Consider the following 17,264-nt stretch of genomic DNA (forward strand, 5'->3'; position numbering starts at 1 on the left):
GAAATGTAATAACAATAAAACCAGACCATTGACTGGGTAGCGGTCCCTGCCGCTCGCCGGTGCTTCTTGGTTATCTTTCGTAAGAATGTGATCGAGAAACGGAGGGGACGGATGGCCCTCGGAAGTTATCCCGATCCCAGAATATATAGAAGTTCTGCAATCCCGTACTTGCACCCAAACATGAACATCCGCCAAATTCCTCGCATTTCTTTGCGTGATTTCGACACGCGCAGGTATCAAATTGGCAAAGATCTCATCGAAGCCGCTGAAAATGTTGGTTTTTTTATTCTCGTCGACCAGCAGCGGCCCAGTAAGCAAGAGATCGAGGAGATGTTCGCCCTGTCGTACGTTCATCCATAGGCGGGAAGTCATAACAGATCTAATCTTACCAGTACCAAATATTTTGCACTCCCCGACCAAATCAAAGCTCGCTATCCTTTCATTCGCGAACAAAATTCCGGCTGGGAGAAGAACGCCCAGATTCGCCCCTCCACAGGTGTAGCGGATCCCAAAGAATCACTGCAGCTGCAGTATTTTCGGCGTAACAAGTATTGGCCAAATGATTCGTCTGACATTCCGCAATTTCATGAAACGTGCCTGAAGTTCATGGAGAGCAGTCAAGACCTATCAATGAAAATCCTATCATTCTTCGCTGTCGCCCTTGGTTTTCCGCCGTCCTTCTTCTCTGAAGCTCATGATTTGAGCTTGGAGGACTGTCTTTCCACGATGCGGTTACTGCGATACCACGATGTAACTGGCAAAGTATCTGAAATGCCTGAATGGAGAGCAGGTGCGCACACCGATTTTGACGTCCTCACGTTGCTCTTCCAAGAAACTGGGGGAGATGGTCTAGAAGTGTGCCCCGGGCGAGAGGCGCATACCAGTTTTGCCCTAGGAGATGAATGGACCGCTGTCCCTGCTCGAACGGGCGAGATCACGGTCAACATTGGTAGGTTCAATTCTAGGATTTTCGAACTCGCTGCGAAGTCTAAATAAACTATACCTAGGTGATATGTTGATGGCATGGAGCGACGACCGTTTCAAGAGCCTATATCATCGTGTCAAGGCACCTGGACCCAACGGGAATTTGAAAGCAAGAAATAGCATAGCGTAAGGATCCCTTACTAACGTTGTTGAACATTGTTAAGCACCGGGTTCTTGGACAGCTACTTCAACCAGCCACGTCCCCATGTCCGAATTGAAGGGCCCACGGGAAAATACGGGGCATTGACTGCTTCCCAGTATATATCAAATGGTAAGTGCAACAATTTCTGAAAAGCAATCCGTTCTTGAGTCTTTCCTTTTGTAGCCATGGAACGTTATTACCGACCTACGAAAGGACCAGAGTAAAATTTCAGTCTCAATAGCCGTTTAGCGTCGATGACACTATAGCCAATGTAGGGCATTATGAATTTTGAACGTTGTGACTGTAGTTTCCCAAAAGTGAATGGACGTTGGCGAGAGAGAGAGCATGAAAAACTTGAATAACAGTCTTCAGAGAACATATCAGGACCATATCAAAACCATATCACATATTCAAATGCTTCATTAGATTCTCAACATACGCCAGTCTCTCAAACCGTAAAATTGTCAATTGAGATTGATATCTCGAATCGATGGGAAACAGGTTTTACATCCCAAATCTGTCGAGCAGGCATTGAAACTGGAACGACTGGCACGTCAGGCTCACAACCTAAGCGTCCGCTACTATTGTCCCTCATCTTACTTCTTCTTCTTCGCCTTCTTCTTCTTTACACCTCCAGATGTGGGTCCAGATGCAGCGGTCGTAACAGACGATGTTGGACCAGGACTATTTCGGGCAGGAGGGTCAACCAGTTCAGAAGGCGGAGGATCTGGTTGCACAACTCGTCTGTTCTGCATTTTTTCCATCAACGAAATATTCAGAGCTTCAAATCGATTGAGATATATCGATGAATAAGTCTTGAACTTGATACACTACGGCAGAAGCTTGAGGATAAGAGTGATCAGTCGAAGAGTGGTACGCACCGATACATTATCAGTTATTTTCAGCACCAGCTTTCCTTCGGATGACTTCCATTTCACGCAATAACGAGTCTGCAAGCGATCAATGATTTATGAGATGATCCCGGGAGGGAAGTAACAAACCTTGAAGGGAGATTTCTTGTACAAGGCCTCTGCCGCATCCTGGTACTCTTGCCAGGAATTTATATATACCATAGCAGCATTGAGCCAGTGACCGAAAGTGACCGAGCTCGTCGTCAGTTTTCAAGTCTAAAACGTTGCTTACCGGTCAACACGTGGACCTGTATCGGGATCCTGATCCGAATGGAGGCGATCTGCTTTTCCCTACATCGCTATTCCCTCTACCCTCTTCCTCTACCTCGTTCTTCCTCCCAGCAAGGCTTCGGTAAAATTTTCTCGATTCTCGATGTCCGAACAGCCCAAGAAGCGTTAGTCTCAGTGCTTATATCATTCCGATTCATCATTCCGAACGAATTGTTCTCAGCTCTTCCTTTCGTCGCAAACTTTGCTGCTGGTGCCATCGCTGGTGTTTCCGAAATCTTGACCTTTTATCCCCTCGGTAAGTTTTGCCAAAAAATAATATTTTTTAAATTGCCCCTTATATCTGTGTAGATGTCGTACGTGTAACCAACGCGTCTCAACGACTGTTTCTAAGAAGTTTACTAAGGTCAAAACGCGTATGCAACTTTCAACCGAAAAGTCGCAAGGCTTTGTAGGCACTTTCAGAAACATTGTAAAAGAAGAAGGGTACGTCGTATTCCTCGATCACGCGAGCAACATCTCATTAGTCCTGGTCCACTTCACTATGGCATTGTCAGTGCTGGAAGGCTTTACAGAGGTGCACAATTTTATATCGCGATTTACAAGATCACTAATACCTGCGGCCGACACAGGTCTAGTTCCCCCCCTTCTGCTAGAAGCTCCTAAGCGTGCCGTCAAATTGTATATCGCACAACCGACTCTTCCCGAAAGCAGAATTCTAACGACTCAACAGTGCTGCCAATGACTTTTGGGGAAAAACCTATCTTGACCTTTCTGGAGAAAAAAAGATGACACAACAATTGTCCATATTGACTGGATGTAGCGCGGGCGCCACAGTGAGCTACTCTTCCGATGGCGAATCTGCCCAATTTTCATCAATAACTCGTAGGAAAGTTTCGTCGTAGTTCCGTTCGAGTTGGTCAAGATTAGGTTCCGTCGTTTGCCTTCGCCATGTGTAAGAGTATGCCGAAACCCCGCTATTTAGGTTGCAGGATAAGAACAGTACTTATGCTGGTCCAATTGATGTCGTCAAACAAATCATCAAAAAGGAGGGCATTCTCGGAATGTATAATGGCATGGAGTCGACATTTTGGAGGTCAATTCCCAATTTTCGTGTGCTGCTTTTTGACTCATACCATATGCAGACACATATGGTGGAATGGTGGTTACTTTGGATGTATCTTCCAAGTCCGCGCCATGCTTCCTGAGGCAAAGGTGAAATGATTTACGTCTATAACCAGCCATTGTGTCTCATAGTTTGCTTCACTAGACGCAACAAGGAACGCTCTTCAACAATTTCATTTCTGGTGCTGTGGGTGGCTTTGTAGGTACAATGATAAATACACCGTTAGTCAACATTTCGCTTCTGCGTTGACTTTTCTCTACTAAATCTTTCCCCAGGTTTGACGTGAGTCATGTTAGCTACTAATTTTATGCAAGTTTACTCATGGCCCACCAAGGTGGTTAAATCGCGCATTCAAAGTGCGCCAAGGATTCCTGGTGTTGCTCCCAAATACGACTGGACTTATCCTTCCCTGGCTATTATCGCAAGAGAAGAAGGTGTCGGGGCATTGTACAAAGGTTTTGTTCCCAAGGTTTTGCGACTTGCACCCGGAGGAGGTGTGTTATTACTAGTAGTAGAGTTTACACTGGGGATATTTAGACAAAGTATGTGCTGATTCGAGATCTTTCAGGGTTGTGGGTAACACTTACTCTTTCCTAGCCCTAGGCCCGCCGTACATATAGAGACGTTTACAATATGCAGAAATGTTGTACGACAAGGAACTTTTCAGAAAACGGTTTGGGAACACCTTGCATTTATATCTTATTTAGCTCATGTTCAATTATTCTACTGAATTGAGTTATTGTCTGCTAGGAAATAGAAGCAGGCATGCTTGGCACTGTCTGATGTGAGCGAAACTCATTTGTATAGTAGTAACACCGCTGGCGCGCCACATTCGACGGCCATGAATGTTCACTGTTCAGTGGTCAAAAATCGAGATTAACATATCACGAGGTCCTCTGACGCGTGGCGCATACATATCTCTGCCATTTTTCCCACTATGCTGTGGCTCTCTATAACACTCACGTCGAATGGTCCCTGTTCCGTTGATTCACAGACCCTCTTCTCGGCTACTGTGCACCTCTCTTCCACTTGTGTCGCATCATGTCCTCAATCTGCTTCACGAATTATGGCCACACGATCAGACCTTTAATGGTGGCATGAGCATTGTGAAACGAGAACCTGAAGATATCCATCAGAGAATTGCTTTCGCCATCCTCATTCCGTTACTGGTAGGGTTTTCTGGTCTATTCGCTGGTTTGACCTTAGGGTAGGCCATGAAGTTACTCAAGTTCATGCTTGGACTCATTTGGTTTGGGCCAGTTACTTTTCATTGGACTTGATTCAATTGAACGTATTGGCAATGAGTGGTTCACCGTATGTCTTACACGTTTTTTGACATTGTTTATTTACTCTCAGCTCATATCCTGGCCATAGTAAACAGCGAGAATACGCAAGTAAAATTAAACCCATACGCGAAAACGGACATCTACTTCTTGTCACCCTACTTCTGGCCAACATGATCGTGAATGAATCCCTTCCTATAATTTCGACTCCTGTCCTAGGAGGTGGTGTTCAGTCAGTTGTCGTCTCGACTATCCTGATTGTTATGTGAGTTTTTTTTTTGATTTTGGTGTAATGATGCCTATGTCATACCACGCTGGAAAGCTGAGTCTGAGTACTACGAGAGTTTGCACGATATAAGCGGCGACGCGTTTATATATGATGCTCAGTTTCAAAGTGCTCTGTCGGCTGTGACGTCACGCGCGTAGAATCCGGCGGCAGAGCAGCGTGGTTTTTCAAGTACCATTGGAATATAACGGTGAACTTTTTTCTCTCAGATTTTCAGAGATCATACCCCAATCTCTCTTCACGCGTCATGGTTTGTACCTGGGAGCCAAGATGGCCGGCTTTACGAAGGCTCTCATCTACGTATTGGTGAGTACTAAATATTCTCTCAGTGTGGCTCAGTGCACCCAAGCTGACATCATCTCAGGGTATCGTATCATGGCCTGTGGCCAAGCTTCTCGAATTTGTCTTGGGTCCGCACCATGGGATTATTTACCGAAGAGCTGGTATGAATGAGTTTTGCGCATTACATTCACTGATTTCATGTTCACTATAACAGAACTCAAAGAACTTATTGCCATGCACTCCTCTATGGCGACGCATGGTGGTGATCTAAAGACTGACACGGTTACAATTATCGGGGCAACATTGGACTTGCAAGAAAAGGTTGTAAGGCAGGTCCGTAAACGATTCGATATCATATTTTGAACGACCGGTACTCAGTATCCTTTTCACAGGCGATGACACCTATCAACGACGTATTCATGCTTTCCATCGACTCGGAACTCGACTATGATCTTCTCAAGAAAATATGTATGACTGGTCATAGTCGTGTTCCTGTTTATGAAAAATTCGAAATTCCTTTGCACGGGGAAGGTGGTTCAAAGGGAAGAGGCAGAGCGCAAACTCAGGTAGTGAGGAGAATCATAGGCATTCTATTAGTAAAGCAATGTGTTCTGCTTGACCCCCGAAGTTCGTCTATTTTTCCCCCGCTTTTGACAATTTGTTTTTTTACTCAAGCCTTTTCATAGAATCCGTGCCTCTCCGGGAAATTCCCTTGAATAAAGTGTTTTTTGTACCCCAGAATGAATCCTTGCTGGGTATCCTTGATAAGTTTCAAGAGGGCCGCTCACACAGTATGCTAATGCCGTTAACTCTCATCTGCTTGCTTATTTTACTTCCAGTGGCAATCGTGAGTAGGTTCAGTCGCGAAAAGGTTTGCCGTGCTATAATCTTTTGGCTGAGCGCCTCTCACAGAATCTTCGGTACGTAGGCTGCGAGTGTTAAGAAAGCAGTCAAGCATAGTTTGACTCAGCGTCTCCGAGAGCGAGTCATGGGTGACTCGTCCGATTCGAGTGATGATGAAAAGGAGAAAGATCCTAGGTTTGAGAAGAAGTTTCGTCGAAGGCGCAAGATAAAGAACATCGAAGAACGTTCCGAAGACGGCGAGGATACCCTTAAAGGCGAACACACCGACGACTCTACTAGTCGTAGTGTCAGTAGATCGAATACAGCGACAGATCCTAATACTGCAAGTCTCACCGTTGCTGACCTTCATCAGCATATCAAATGTCCAATCGATGATAACGAAGATCGACCAAAAAGCCGAAGGTCAAGTTTTCAGCTATCCAGAGCTGCAGCTGGACTGGCCTCTATCTCAAATCTTGAACAAAGTACGTGGCGATAGTTCATATGGATTCCACTTGTATCTTATGACTCCACCCAAGGTATGCCGGCTGATGCAGTACTAGCCAAAGAGGGGGCGGAGGCGGTAAATTTTCCTCAGTAACATGTATAACAAGACAGTTCCATTGAACTACGGTTTAACAGTTCCTTCAAGGATTTGATCCTGCAATCAGCCCGCTCGGCATCATCACTTTAGAAGACGTTCTCGAAGGTATGGGAAGCGGCATGGATATGGACCGTTCCTGCCCTGACTTTTTTGTTTCTTATCGCAGAGCTCATAGGAGAAGAAATTTACGACGAATTCGACCCTGAGGGTGCGCATGGTGATCCATACCTCCCCCCCGCACAGGCTAATAGTTCTGTTCATGCTGTTGACAACCGAGATGATGCTGCTGCCATGAATAAACCTCTTCCACCGACCCTCAAACCACTGTCGCTGAAGGGGCTGAGTTTCCTGAGGTCGAGAAGTGCACCTCCTAGTCCGCGCGATACCGTTTCGTACAACGATTTGTCAATTCCTAATGCGACTATCGATCATGGATCTCCCCCTTCCATGCCTCGTACAAATTCTCATTCAAACGTGGAGAATTCACGTACACCCACTTCAATATACGCCGGAGAAGAGCGTATTGTTCGAGGGCCCCCTTCAATCATTGTTGAACAGTATGATGTGGGACCACCCCCGACAAGCATTTCTTCCGATGAGAGGCCGGCTTACAATCCTGCTGAGGAGGCTACTAGTGAGAAATTAGCGAAAGTTCCCCCTTACCAGCCGACGATCTTGTCCCCCGTGGCCAAAGTAGCGAATGCAGCTCAGTTTATCCCACCCGGGTCCCGCAGTGCTTCTCCTGCACCCTCTCTCGAAGCCTTCTTGTTGGATCGGAAGCGCAGAATTGGGGTTTCAGCTTCGGGATCTCCTGGATTACTCGCAGCCTCCACCGGCGCTAGTCTAGTTGCTGTACCTGTTGCCGGATCCGTCAGTTTGAGAGCCACTCCCTCAAAGGGGGCGCGCTTCAAGAGTACACCATTAGGAGGGATTGATAAGCCTGGAAATCTCTTAGCAGACAGAGCCGGCCGCTCGCAAGATACCACAACTGCAGACGAAAACAGTGGGACGAACTAATTGTGAGAATTGCATCCAGAACGGAGGTAGACAAAAGAACCACCTGAGACGTGAATGTTATGATTTAATTGCTATATTTTGTATCTTTACCTATACATGTTCCTCTGATGTGTATTTATGTATGGACTGCCTGCTCCTGTGTATATATAGTAAATGTTCCATTGTATCTTCCAATGTGGTCTCCATCCTAAATTAGGGGTTTCGAGTTACGACAAGACCATCGACACAGAGAGGGAGGTCAAACCGAGGACTGCCCCGGCAGAGATGAAACAGAACGTGTCGTACGAATAGGTATATCCACCGGCAGTCCAGCATCTCTCCAAGCACGATAACCTCCGATGATATCCGTCGCGTTCAGCAATCCGAGCTGTTGAAGTGAGTATGCTGCCAAACTCGAAGAGTCTCCGTCTGAGCAGAACACGATGATCCTCAGATCATAACGATCTGCGATATTCAATCTCGAATGCGATCGAGGATCAAATTTCCACTCCAGAACATTTCGTTCTATAACCAGGGCACCGTTGATGCCACCTTCCTCGTCCCTCTGATCTGCAGGCCGAATATCAACGAGGAAGGTAGGTGCGCCGACCTCGGGTTCACACAACTCTTCGTATGCCTCCGTTGATTTCAGACGTTGGAGCTTAGCGCGTGCATCTGAGAGAATCTTCTCGATGCCTCTCGATCCAGGAGGAGGGATTAAAGGATCAATTGGAGGTTGAGCAGATTTCCGTACAACGTCCCATAAAGCACTCTCGTCGTAAGATGTATATCCAACATCCTTGACAGATATGAAGGACGTATAAGCGGGCTCGTTTCGAACCCCCAGAACTCGCCCAATAAACTTTGAGGTGGTCAAAAGAACAGCTCTCTGAACATAATCCTCTGCGGAGCCACATAAGAAAACAAAGTTGGCGCTCGAATCAATGGGAGGACCCGTGGTGTAAACAGCGAACAAAAAATCCTGGAGACAGCATTCCTTGATAGTTTGGGCGATTTGTTTCAAGAATCCTGCATCGTCACTTTTGGAAAAAGTCATCATAACACCAATCTTGACATCTTCACTGCTGAAGTTGAATAAAAATTCATTGGCACTATGACTGGTATAAGGAATTACCGTCGAGAAGTTCCGCCTTATTCACCATTTGCACAGCAATTTCTTGTGCAACTTGGTCTCGAACTTCCGCCAAAGTTCGTGGAGGGAGGGGCTTCAAATCAGAGGAGATGGGTGCGGCATTCATCCTAGCAGTCGAAGTTGAGCCAGGCATGAATGAGATGTTGATGGATAAGCGGTTACGCTGACCGTGACCTACATATGTAAGTTGATAAGCGCTAGATACATACAGCTACATACAGACTCTTTGATTGAAAAAACTCGAGAAAATAAGTACGCCTTCAGACACTATTCAGTTCTTAGTGGGCCGGATACGTCTTTGCAACATATAATCATAATCCACCATTGCCTTCTTCACGCTTTCAACTAGATCATCTGCAACCTCCTTTCCCCAGATATCCGCCCACTTATTTCCCTCTTCGTCAAGATTGAGAGGTTTACTGTATTTCTGTTGGTACCATGAGAACCTTGAAAGAGCGGTTAAGACCAAACGTACCTCAGCATCTCTAATTACACCAGTAGATCGAGCAACGTTACCACCGAAAGCATCAATGACTTTTTTGACGGCAGGAGTCTTCAAATCATCAGGAGCAGCAGCAGCAGGCCAGGAGCTATACGGGTCACCGCTCTCCCACGTATACTTGACCGCGCTGGAATCTAAATGGATGTGATCACACAACTGTGTCATGATGTCCTCAGTGTGAAGCACCAAATCGTCCCCATCAACAACTAAAGGAAGAATCGGGTATCCTGGCCGTGGATGAGCTTTGAAGTAATTGTCGTAGTAATCGTAAAGAATGCGACACCAATGAAAAGTTGCAGTGAACGGCCATTCGCTTTCCTTTGTCGTCGCACCAAAGTTCTCGGAGGTGTTTTTGTACCAAGAAGGGATCATACGAATTGGATTGCGGATGATAAATATGGGAGTGAGGGTGTTCATGAAACGATCAGGGACAAATGTGGGGTTCGTGAGGATGGCCGTATCTGCATTCTCAAGGGCCGAAGGAGAATCAGTGTCGTATTTATGATCAACCAGGGGCTTAAGAGGATACTCTGGGTATGAATATTCCGCCAGATCCTTGGCAATAACCTTGGGATGGATCATGAAGCATACATGTTCCTTGGTCAAAGGGATCTTTCCCTAACATGGTAAGACAGGTTCAGTGAACAATCTAAACTTTTGATGTTAAGTATCATCACCTGGGCCTCCGTTTCTCCAAATGCTCGTTGCAAGTCATCCAGACTTTGCTGGGTGGTAAGGGTGTCATAGTTGCTCTTCAAAGTTGCATACATGTCTTCTACCTCCTTCGATTTATAACCTAGTCGTCGGTCTGGCCCCCACATGTAGCCAGGCATGAAGGGATATGTATGTTGCACAATATCCGGCTGGCTCGCGAAGAGCTTTGTAAACATATTGGAGTTGGTGCGAGGGTGGGAGAATAGAGCAATACGACGAGGCTGCTCGGTTTCACCGTCCATGATGTTACACTGGGCCAATGGAATGAAAAGATGCGATTTTCTCCTCCATATATACTGTACGATATGCATGCGAAAACTGATCCAATTATGAGAATAATCCTGATTAACTGAGTATAGAAATGAGAACACGTTGAGCCTCCATTGGTTCGGACAATGAGTTCGGCCCTTCTGTGTGGGCAGACTCGGCCCTTCTGTGTGGGCAGACTCAAGCCAAAGACGAATCAAAGCAGCGGTATATAACGGAGAGGATAAGCGCTGGGATAATCGCGCGTCTTTCTTGAGCCACCATCATCATGTTTTCTGCGTTTCGAAAAGCAGCGGTAAGTGTCGTTTCGTATCAGCAGATGAGCTTTGCTGAGATTATTCTTATTCAGACCGAAGTTACAATATTGTGAGCAGTTGATTCATCTCAGAAGTTACTCAAACCCAAAACTCCCCAAGTCATCATCCTTCCTCGCCTTCGTCCCAGAAGGCTTTGAACATGCTGAGATCAGCCGTCTCTGGACCATACCCTCCCACGAAATCTACATCCCCCCCTCTGGATTTTAAGCTTGAGGTCGTAGAGGCTCCTCCGACACCGGATCAGCTCAAAACCATAATGTCTTATGTTTCCCCAAATTCTACTCTTTCTGTTTTCCTTTCTGCTCATCCTTCTACACCCTCTGGATCAGAAGCACCTCAGTCAGCATCTGCAATACATAACATTGCAGCTCATAACCCAAACGTCATGAAATGGCCTATTGTAGTGGACTGGACAAAAGGAAGAGTCAGTATCGGCGACGTGGAAGGTGTTCAAAGTATTTTGGAGACCCTACGGAAGCAGAGAGATGGCGAACTGCCCCAGGAAGAGGAAGTTGATCGGCCCAAAGGTTGGTTCTCCTAGTTCCCTCCTACCTTTCGTCCCTGAGGCGTTTCGGGGAATAGTGTATTATTTTTATATACATAGCGCAAACCAAAACGGTTATTATAAATACAAAACAGAAGATTAAGTATGAATGAAGGAAGCAAAGACAGGAAAACTTAAGTGAAAACAATAGGTATAAGTACTAATGTATATCGCACAACATAGTAGTCGATGCCTTTGGAATTTACAGCAGGATCGAAGAATATACATCATTATTTGGTGGATAGAATACTTGGGTAGAGCATCTGAGCGATAGGCTAAGATTTAGAAGTTAAATAAACCACAGAAGAAATGCACGGTGGGCAGAAATATCGGACAAGAGTTGTGTTGGAAACGATTAGAATCAACCTGGTGTGCACGCGATTGACTTTCTGATGCGACGTTCTTGAAACTTGAAACGCAAAAAATTTAGTTTGAAACATGGGTGGGCGAAGCGATATCAGTGATATATTTAAGGAGAGCTCAAAAAAGATTGACTGACCCTTCCTTCTCTTTCCTCTTCCATTTATATGGTACTAACATGTTGCGGATAGAAACCCCCATTACCGGCGCTGGAATTCACGCCTTGCATGCTGAATTGCTCATCTAGTACTGACATCCCAAACTGGGCTGGAACTGTGGCAGAGTGTATATGGGAAGGGTGTTGATACGAAGAGCCAGGCCGAGGTAAGTCCACAACGAATGTGCCCGGACTGTCAGTAACCTGACCAGGTCCTATCGGCAGGTGATTGACAAACGGAGCAGGCGACTCTGTTCGATATACTTCCCCTGGATAACTGTTCGAGGATGAAGCACTCGGGTCCACTGAACCAGGTCTAGATAGCATCTGTCGAGCTTGGTGAAGATGATCCGACCCTGACACTTCTACGCTCAAACTAGAGGCTCGACTCTCACTTCTTTGCATTCCTATTCCGGGAAGGGGCATTGAATGACCAGCCGGGCTTGAATGCACACTTCCCCCGCCTCTGCTCAAACTACTGGCTCGGCTGCTACTGGCATAAGGATGATAAATGCTCGAAGTCATGTTATCGCCAGAGCCCCCACCACTTGTGGGCCTCCTCACAAAACCACCATCTGCGCCTCTCATCAAGCTAGGTGTCATGCTCCGATGTCTCCTGACTGGACCCCCGGCTGTAGACGAATCCACGCTTAAACCACCCATGGATGCCGCAAATAAAGCACTTGACGGCTCTGGCATACCTTGAGGATACAAGTTGCTATGATCAAAGGCAAGCTTATGTGAGGGAGCTGAAACTGAAAGATTCATGCCTGGGACTGGCAAGCTAGCAGAACCTCTGTGATGGGAGACAGACGGATCCTCCATACTGTATTCAACTTCATTAGTTCCATTCAGGTGCTGTCTCGAGTACGGCGGATGAGGTCTTGGCACAGAGCCCGCACCCCAGGATGTTCTGTTAGGACTGAGCGAAGGAACAGAAATAGTGCTAAAAGCGGGGGAAGGTGTTCCACGTAAAGCCCATTGAGATTGTGCATCAAGATGTGAATCGAGCGATTGACGAGGGGAGGGTGCACGGAGGTCACGGGTATTGGATTGGAGAAAATGAGAGTCAAGTGAGGAATGATGCTGAGGTCGATGTGCGACGTAACCCGCAGTGTCATAAAATTGTTGGGATGGCCGTTGATTATAAGGATCTGAATTTGGCTAGAGATGTAAAGTCAATGGTTTGTACATTGGAATCTACAAGTGTACTCACTACTGTGTTGTAATTTGAATCGCCGGTGAAATAACCTTCATCGCCAGATTCTCCGCGCACATGGACACGGACCAAACCCTCCTCATCGCCATGTACATCTCTTACATCTCCGGTAAGCTCGACTTCGCAAAGTTCCATGGGAACGTCCAGGGAAGCCACAGAGCTCGGGATGGAAGAGGGATAAGAATTGTAATCATTATTACCATTGACACTTGTGCTCATACCCATGCCCATCCCTAGTCCGCCTGAGCCACCGAACATGTTCAATCCAACTCCGATATCAGCAGTCGAAGGTTGCTCTGACAGTGTGTCGTCCATATCCGCATCCACATGAGTTGCACGACCTCTGTTCGCAGAAAACACGCTCGGTTGAGCTTCTTCGTCCATTTCAGAATTGATCCACTCCCCGACGTTGACGCCCCATTCCATGCCGCTAAGCCCAAGACTGTCCCCTTCAATATTTGCATTATCGCTAGTCTCAGTATCATTGTGAGATTTACCTCCTTTGCAAACTCGCAGGTGCTGGCTGAGATTGTCACTTCGTGAGAACCTTTTGCCACAGCCATCTTTGGTGCAAATGAATGGCCGCTCCAGTGTGTGTGTACGGAGATGCCTTTTCAGATGCTCCATACGCTTGAAGAGCCGACCGCAGGAAAGCAAAGGGCATGCATATGCTTTCGTCGTCGTTGCCGCTCCGGATGAAGAAGTACCGGGTATAGTGATAGGGTTAGGGAGTGTAGCGGGGACTTCGGGGGCGGGGGGTACCGAAGAAGGCGAGCCAGATGTAGATATAGGGGAACCTCTGCTGTCACGGGGACTTGAGACCGTAGAACTACGAGGAGGGGATTCAGACATCGAGACATTGCTCATGTAAGGACTAGCAGCAGAAGATGTCTGTTGTGCTTGTATATAGGGCGATGAGACGGTCATGGAATGATCCATGCTTTTGCCTCGGTTTGCGAAAGGTGGAAGAGGTGTGGACGTTGAGGCAGCCATGTCTACCCCTGTATATTTTCCTTCCAGCCAAACAGGGATAGTGCCGGTTTCCATACCTGTTTGATAAGGTGTCAGTTTCTGTATGGAGGTAGCGAAGAAAACACCGACTTGATCCAGCGTAGCTATGCCTCTTCGTAGCCCGGGACTCTACAAATGGCACGTTGGGCAATCCCCCCCGAGCTTGCATTAAGAACATATCGGCGGCGCTAATGGACTCCTGCTTCACTCTCACGCCGGCGGATACATTCGACGAATATTCTCCCTGTCCGTAGCCAACGTCCATTCCATAGGAATTGTGAAGAATGGGATATTGAGTTGTGTTTGGGGGACTTGAACTAGGATGATATCCAATGTTGGCTCGCGGATCATGACTGTAAGTGCTTCCAGTAGGATATAAAGCATATTGCTCGCCAGAAGGCGGATAAGAATATCGATTGACAGAGGATACGGATGAATTGGGTGTTCCATTAATAGTTCGCATGTCATACCTTCCTCGTACAATGTCGCCATTCGATGCGATTCCCTCTGTTACTATACCATGCTGGGCAGAGGTAGTCGAGGCCATAGCAGCGGAGGACAGGGCAGAGGGCCTACTAGGCTTTTTTCTGCGTTGTTTGTAGGTAGGACTGCCTTCGAACAGCGAAAACATGTTGAAGAATGGTGAATTCGGGTTGTCGGCTGCAGGAGCGCCTACTCCCCTTTGATTCCGATGATTTAACCCTTCAACATCGGAAGAGCTAGCACTCTCGTCACCGCTCGGGTCATTATCAGCATCACTACTCATTCCAGCCTCAGCATGTGCATTTCCCTCCTTGTTGCCGTTAAATCCGATGGCATCACCCTCTTCCAGTCCCCTAACAACTCGCTCGAGTTCTCCTTCGCCTTCTTTGCCACCTGCAGCTTTGACAAACTGTTCGTAAAGAGAACGTTTGAATGCGCCATCGTAGACAAAGCTAAGAGCGGGCTCTCCCACGACTTGTGTCGTCGATTCAAGACCCATTCTGTGACAGGAAAAATGTTCAGAAAAAGGAAGTGGATTAAAATTAAATGCCAATACTTTTCTCTCTTGAGGTCCCTTTCGAGAGCATCCAGGAAAAGTCGATCGTGAGGAACGCTGAACCAGTAGAATACTTTTTGTTTCTTTTGCGTTCGGATGCACTGATATTTAAATAGCAAGTCTAGGAAAGGTGACTACATGTCTCTTGAGTAAGTTCCTGCATTCGAGAGACATTGCCATTATTCACCTTGGGCTCTTCCAAGCTCGCATCCTGCCCGGGTTTCAAATTCCGCAAGTCACTGAAGACACCTTCCTCAAATTTCTTCATATTGCGTACCGGCCGGCCAAAAGCGTCGAACCTAGAGCACTGAAATTTAACCAAAAGGACGATGATCGACAAAACAGTACATGCCTAAACACCAGAGCCCTGACGATATCTGTCCCAGTGATATGGTAGAGTCCGTTCCAAAGCACACATGTTACGTACTCCTGGGTTGGGAGGAGAAAACGGTTGAGTGCTGGATGTGTAGGAGCATGATGTGGAATGTTGAGACCGCTATTCATTCCCATTCCCATGTTGAGATATGGATCTGAAGATGAACTCGAAGCATTCGAACCATTAGAGTCCCATCGACTCGGAGCGGTAGCAAGAAAAAACTTTAGCCTGTCCAACTGGGCCAGCTTTTCTTGTTCAATTTGGTTCAACGGTCTAGAAAGGCCAAGGGGGAGACCAGGAGTGGGATCGATTGCGGAAGAGGAAGATTCTTCGCCAGACATGGAAGATCTCGACGAAGACGTGTTATTCGGAGCGGTATTCCATGACGGAGCACTACGATTTCCTCCCGGCCGTGCAGTATATTCGTCGTGTTCATGGGCTTTAGGAAGAGAATTAAGTTGCAGAGGCTGTAGTTGGGTTCTGGACATGATTAATGATGATAGTGTACGAGATTAAAGCGAGGTAACAGTAATTGACGGAATTTCGTCGTCCGTTGTCGTTGTTCGCGAAAAGTATAGAAACGATCGTCGTCGTCTTCGTCAACGAGACAATTCAATATGTCGATTGGGGACGGAAATATAGGGTAATGGTCGAATAGAGAGAAGACGCAGCGAGTGTTAGGGAGAGGGTAAAAAAATCCTTCCAAGCCGAAGAGACGATGGTTTGGAAAAGAGTTATCAGTGATCCTAACTTCAGCCAGGTCTACAAAGAATACAGAGGCGATGCTTCAATTACCGAAAGGGGTTGAGGCCCAGGTCCGGCCATCAGCCCATCGCGCATGACTAATCAATATTTCTCCATTTTCTTACTCCGAATATCAAGGTGCGCATCGCCTTCTAGCCTCTTGAATTACTTCCGTTGCAGTGCAATCCCTTGCAATTCATGAATCACATCGCGACCAACAAAAATGTTAACCATTTCAAGGTCCTTTTTCCGTTTCTGCTCTTTCTGGTCGCTACAATCGTAAGTATCCTGACTGAATCCAAAATCTTGGTCCCTCTTACTCGTCGCCCGCACTTGTTTGCTGGTTTTCCGAGATGAGAGGAAGAACGTGGGTTCCGGTGGTCAGCCTATAATCTATCCCCACGCGCGCGCCGCCTCGAATGCATGAAAGAAGGTACAAGACCCGGAAGACCGAGACCGGCACGACTTCAAAATATCTCTTTTTTTTGTTACAGGCCGGGTTCTCTAGCCTACTCTCTTGTTTTGATTCTGTATCTGACTACAGTATAGGTTACCGATGTCGTGCTGAAATGGCGATGTATGGCCATTTAAGCAGGGATTTCACCCTATCAACTAGGCTTAAAGTACTACCGCTAGGACAATTCAGTGTGTTACTGTGTACTCTATGGCCAGATTCAACTAGAATCTTTTTATCTTGCTTTGTATTTCTTCAACAATCCAGCTTCCCATTTCATCTAGTACCTCTTCAAAACATGCAAAACCCGAAGTATGCGGATATGTCGGAACTCGGTATCACGAATCCACAACGCTATGGGGCCACGAAGAATACTCTGGGAAACTGCTGGGATCTGAAAACAATAGTATCACAATTCGGCGTGCTGAATGTCTTTCCCCCTGGGGAGGATGGGAGGATATCCGTTTCTCAATGACCGGACACAAGCCCCCTGGATATCTTGCGTTGAGCCGTATATTCTGTTTTTGCTTGCGAGCTTTACTACTGCCAATTTCATGGCTCCAAGTAGTTCAGTCACCAGAAAGCTTAGCTTCTTCATATCGCAATCAATATCTCTCAATGAAATGGCCTTCTATACGGACTAAATCATCATATCCTTGACGTCGGAGAAAACGTTGTCGAATATCACAGCGTTGGTGGCAATGCTGACGGTATTCATATGT

At 46.6% G+C, this 17,264-nt stretch overlaps 8 protein-coding genes across 8 annotated transcripts; 4 read left to right on the top strand and 4 right to left on the bottom strand.

Annotated features, from left to right (window-relative positions):
• Positions 1–180: 180 nt before the first annotated feature.
• C8R40DRAFT_1059331 (uncharacterized protein) lies at positions 181–1,350 on the top strand (the record flags this gene model as incomplete). Its single annotated transcript, XM_046225256.1, has 5 exons — positions 181–344; positions 393–949; positions 1,008–1,110; positions 1,167–1,255; positions 1,310–1,350. The coding sequence occupies 5 exons, from the start codon at positions 181–183 to the stop codon at positions 1,348–1,350; spliced, it is 954 nt and encodes a 317-aa protein (XP_046080537.1).
• A 372-nt stretch (positions 1,351–1,722) lies between these two features.
• Positions 1,723–2,199, bottom strand: C8R40DRAFT_1059250 (signal recognition particle, SRP9/SRP14 subunit; the record flags this gene model as incomplete). The annotated part of the gene is made up of 3 exons (XM_046225250.1): positions 1,723–1,956; positions 2,008–2,076; positions 2,128–2,199. 3 exons carry the CDS (start codon positions 2,197–2,199, stop codon positions 1,723–1,725), a joined length of 375 nt encoding a protein of 124 aa, XP_046080538.1.
• On the top strand, positions 2,008–4,166 carry C8R40DRAFT_732152 (mitochondrial carrier). Its single transcript, XM_046236020.1, has 12 exons — positions 2,008–2,432; positions 2,489–2,563; positions 2,617–2,621; positions 2,672–2,720; positions 2,898–2,946; positions 2,999–3,101; positions 3,155–3,195; positions 3,251–3,361; positions 3,411–3,480; positions 3,536–3,616; positions 3,726–3,885; positions 3,995–4,166. Exons 1-12 carry the CDS (start codon positions 2,411–2,413, stop codon positions 4,009–4,011), a joined length of 783 nt encoding a protein of 260 aa, XP_046080539.1. The 5' UTR covers positions 2,008–2,410; the 3' UTR covers positions 4,012–4,166.
• A 193-nt stretch (positions 4,167–4,359) lies between these two features.
• Positions 4,360–7,613, top strand: C8R40DRAFT_997967 (uncharacterized protein; the record flags this gene model as incomplete). The annotated part of the gene is made up of 14 exons (XM_046236796.1): positions 4,360–4,598; positions 4,652–4,705; positions 4,766–4,939; positions 5,170–5,266; positions 5,325–5,403; positions 5,457–5,575; positions 5,635–5,869; positions 5,929–6,033; positions 6,082–6,113; positions 6,171–6,570; positions 6,625–6,668; positions 6,728–6,794; positions 6,856–7,143; positions 7,222–7,613. Coding segments are annotated over 14 exons (2,325 nt in total), but the record flags the coding sequence as incomplete, so codon positions are not given.
• A 212-nt stretch (positions 7,614–7,825) lies between these two features.
• Positions 7,826–9,386, bottom strand: C8R40DRAFT_732443 (uncharacterized protein). The gene is made up of 3 exons (XM_046236023.1): positions 9,314–9,386; positions 8,821–9,265; positions 7,826–8,762 (listed from the first exon to the last, which is right to left on the bottom strand). Exons 2-3 carry the CDS (start codon positions 8,969–8,971, stop codon positions 7,945–7,947), a joined length of 969 nt encoding a protein of 322 aa, XP_046080541.1. The 5' UTR covers positions 8,972–9,265; positions 9,314–9,386; the 3' UTR covers positions 7,826–7,944.
• C8R40DRAFT_732336 (uncharacterized protein) lies at positions 9,113–10,616 on the bottom strand. Its single transcript, XM_046236021.1, has 3 exons — positions 10,018–10,616; positions 9,314–9,958; positions 9,113–9,257 (listed from the first exon to the last, which is right to left on the bottom strand). Exons 1-3 carry the CDS (start codon positions 10,363–10,365, stop codon positions 9,255–9,257), a joined length of 996 nt encoding a protein of 331 aa, XP_046080542.1. The 5' UTR covers positions 10,366–10,616; the 3' UTR covers positions 9,113–9,254.
• C8R40DRAFT_1130278 (thioredoxin-like protein) lies at positions 10,480–11,284 on the top strand. Its single transcript, XM_046229164.1, has 3 exons — positions 10,480–10,616; positions 10,671–10,687; positions 10,738–11,284. The coding sequence occupies exons 1-3, from the start codon at positions 10,590–10,592 to the stop codon at positions 11,177–11,179; spliced, it is 486 nt and encodes a 161-aa protein (XP_046080543.1). The 5' UTR covers positions 10,480–10,589; the 3' UTR covers positions 11,180–11,284.
• A 100-nt stretch (positions 11,285–11,384) lies between these two features.
• On the bottom strand, positions 11,385–16,161 carry C8R40DRAFT_732454 (uncharacterized protein). Its single transcript, XM_046236024.1, has 7 exons — positions 15,321–16,161; positions 15,156–15,267; positions 14,969–15,102; positions 14,020–14,912; positions 12,916–13,967; positions 11,682–12,863; positions 11,385–11,591 (listed from the first exon to the last, which is right to left on the bottom strand). The coding sequence occupies exons 1-6, from the start codon at positions 15,830–15,832 to the stop codon at positions 11,706–11,708; spliced, it is 3,861 nt and encodes a 1,286-aa protein (XP_046080544.1). The 5' UTR covers positions 15,833–16,161; the 3' UTR covers positions 11,385–11,591; positions 11,682–11,705.
• Between the last annotated feature and the right edge of the window lie 1,103 nt (positions 16,162–17,264).

The sequence above is a fragment of the Lentinula edodes genome (assembly GCF_021015755.1).
Source record: "Lentinula edodes strain Le(Bin) 0899 ss11 chromosome Unknown C8R40scaffold_54, whole genome shotgun sequence".
Classification (NCBI taxonomy): domain Eukaryota; kingdom Fungi; phylum Basidiomycota; class Agaricomycetes; order Agaricales; family Omphalotaceae; genus Lentinula; species Lentinula edodes.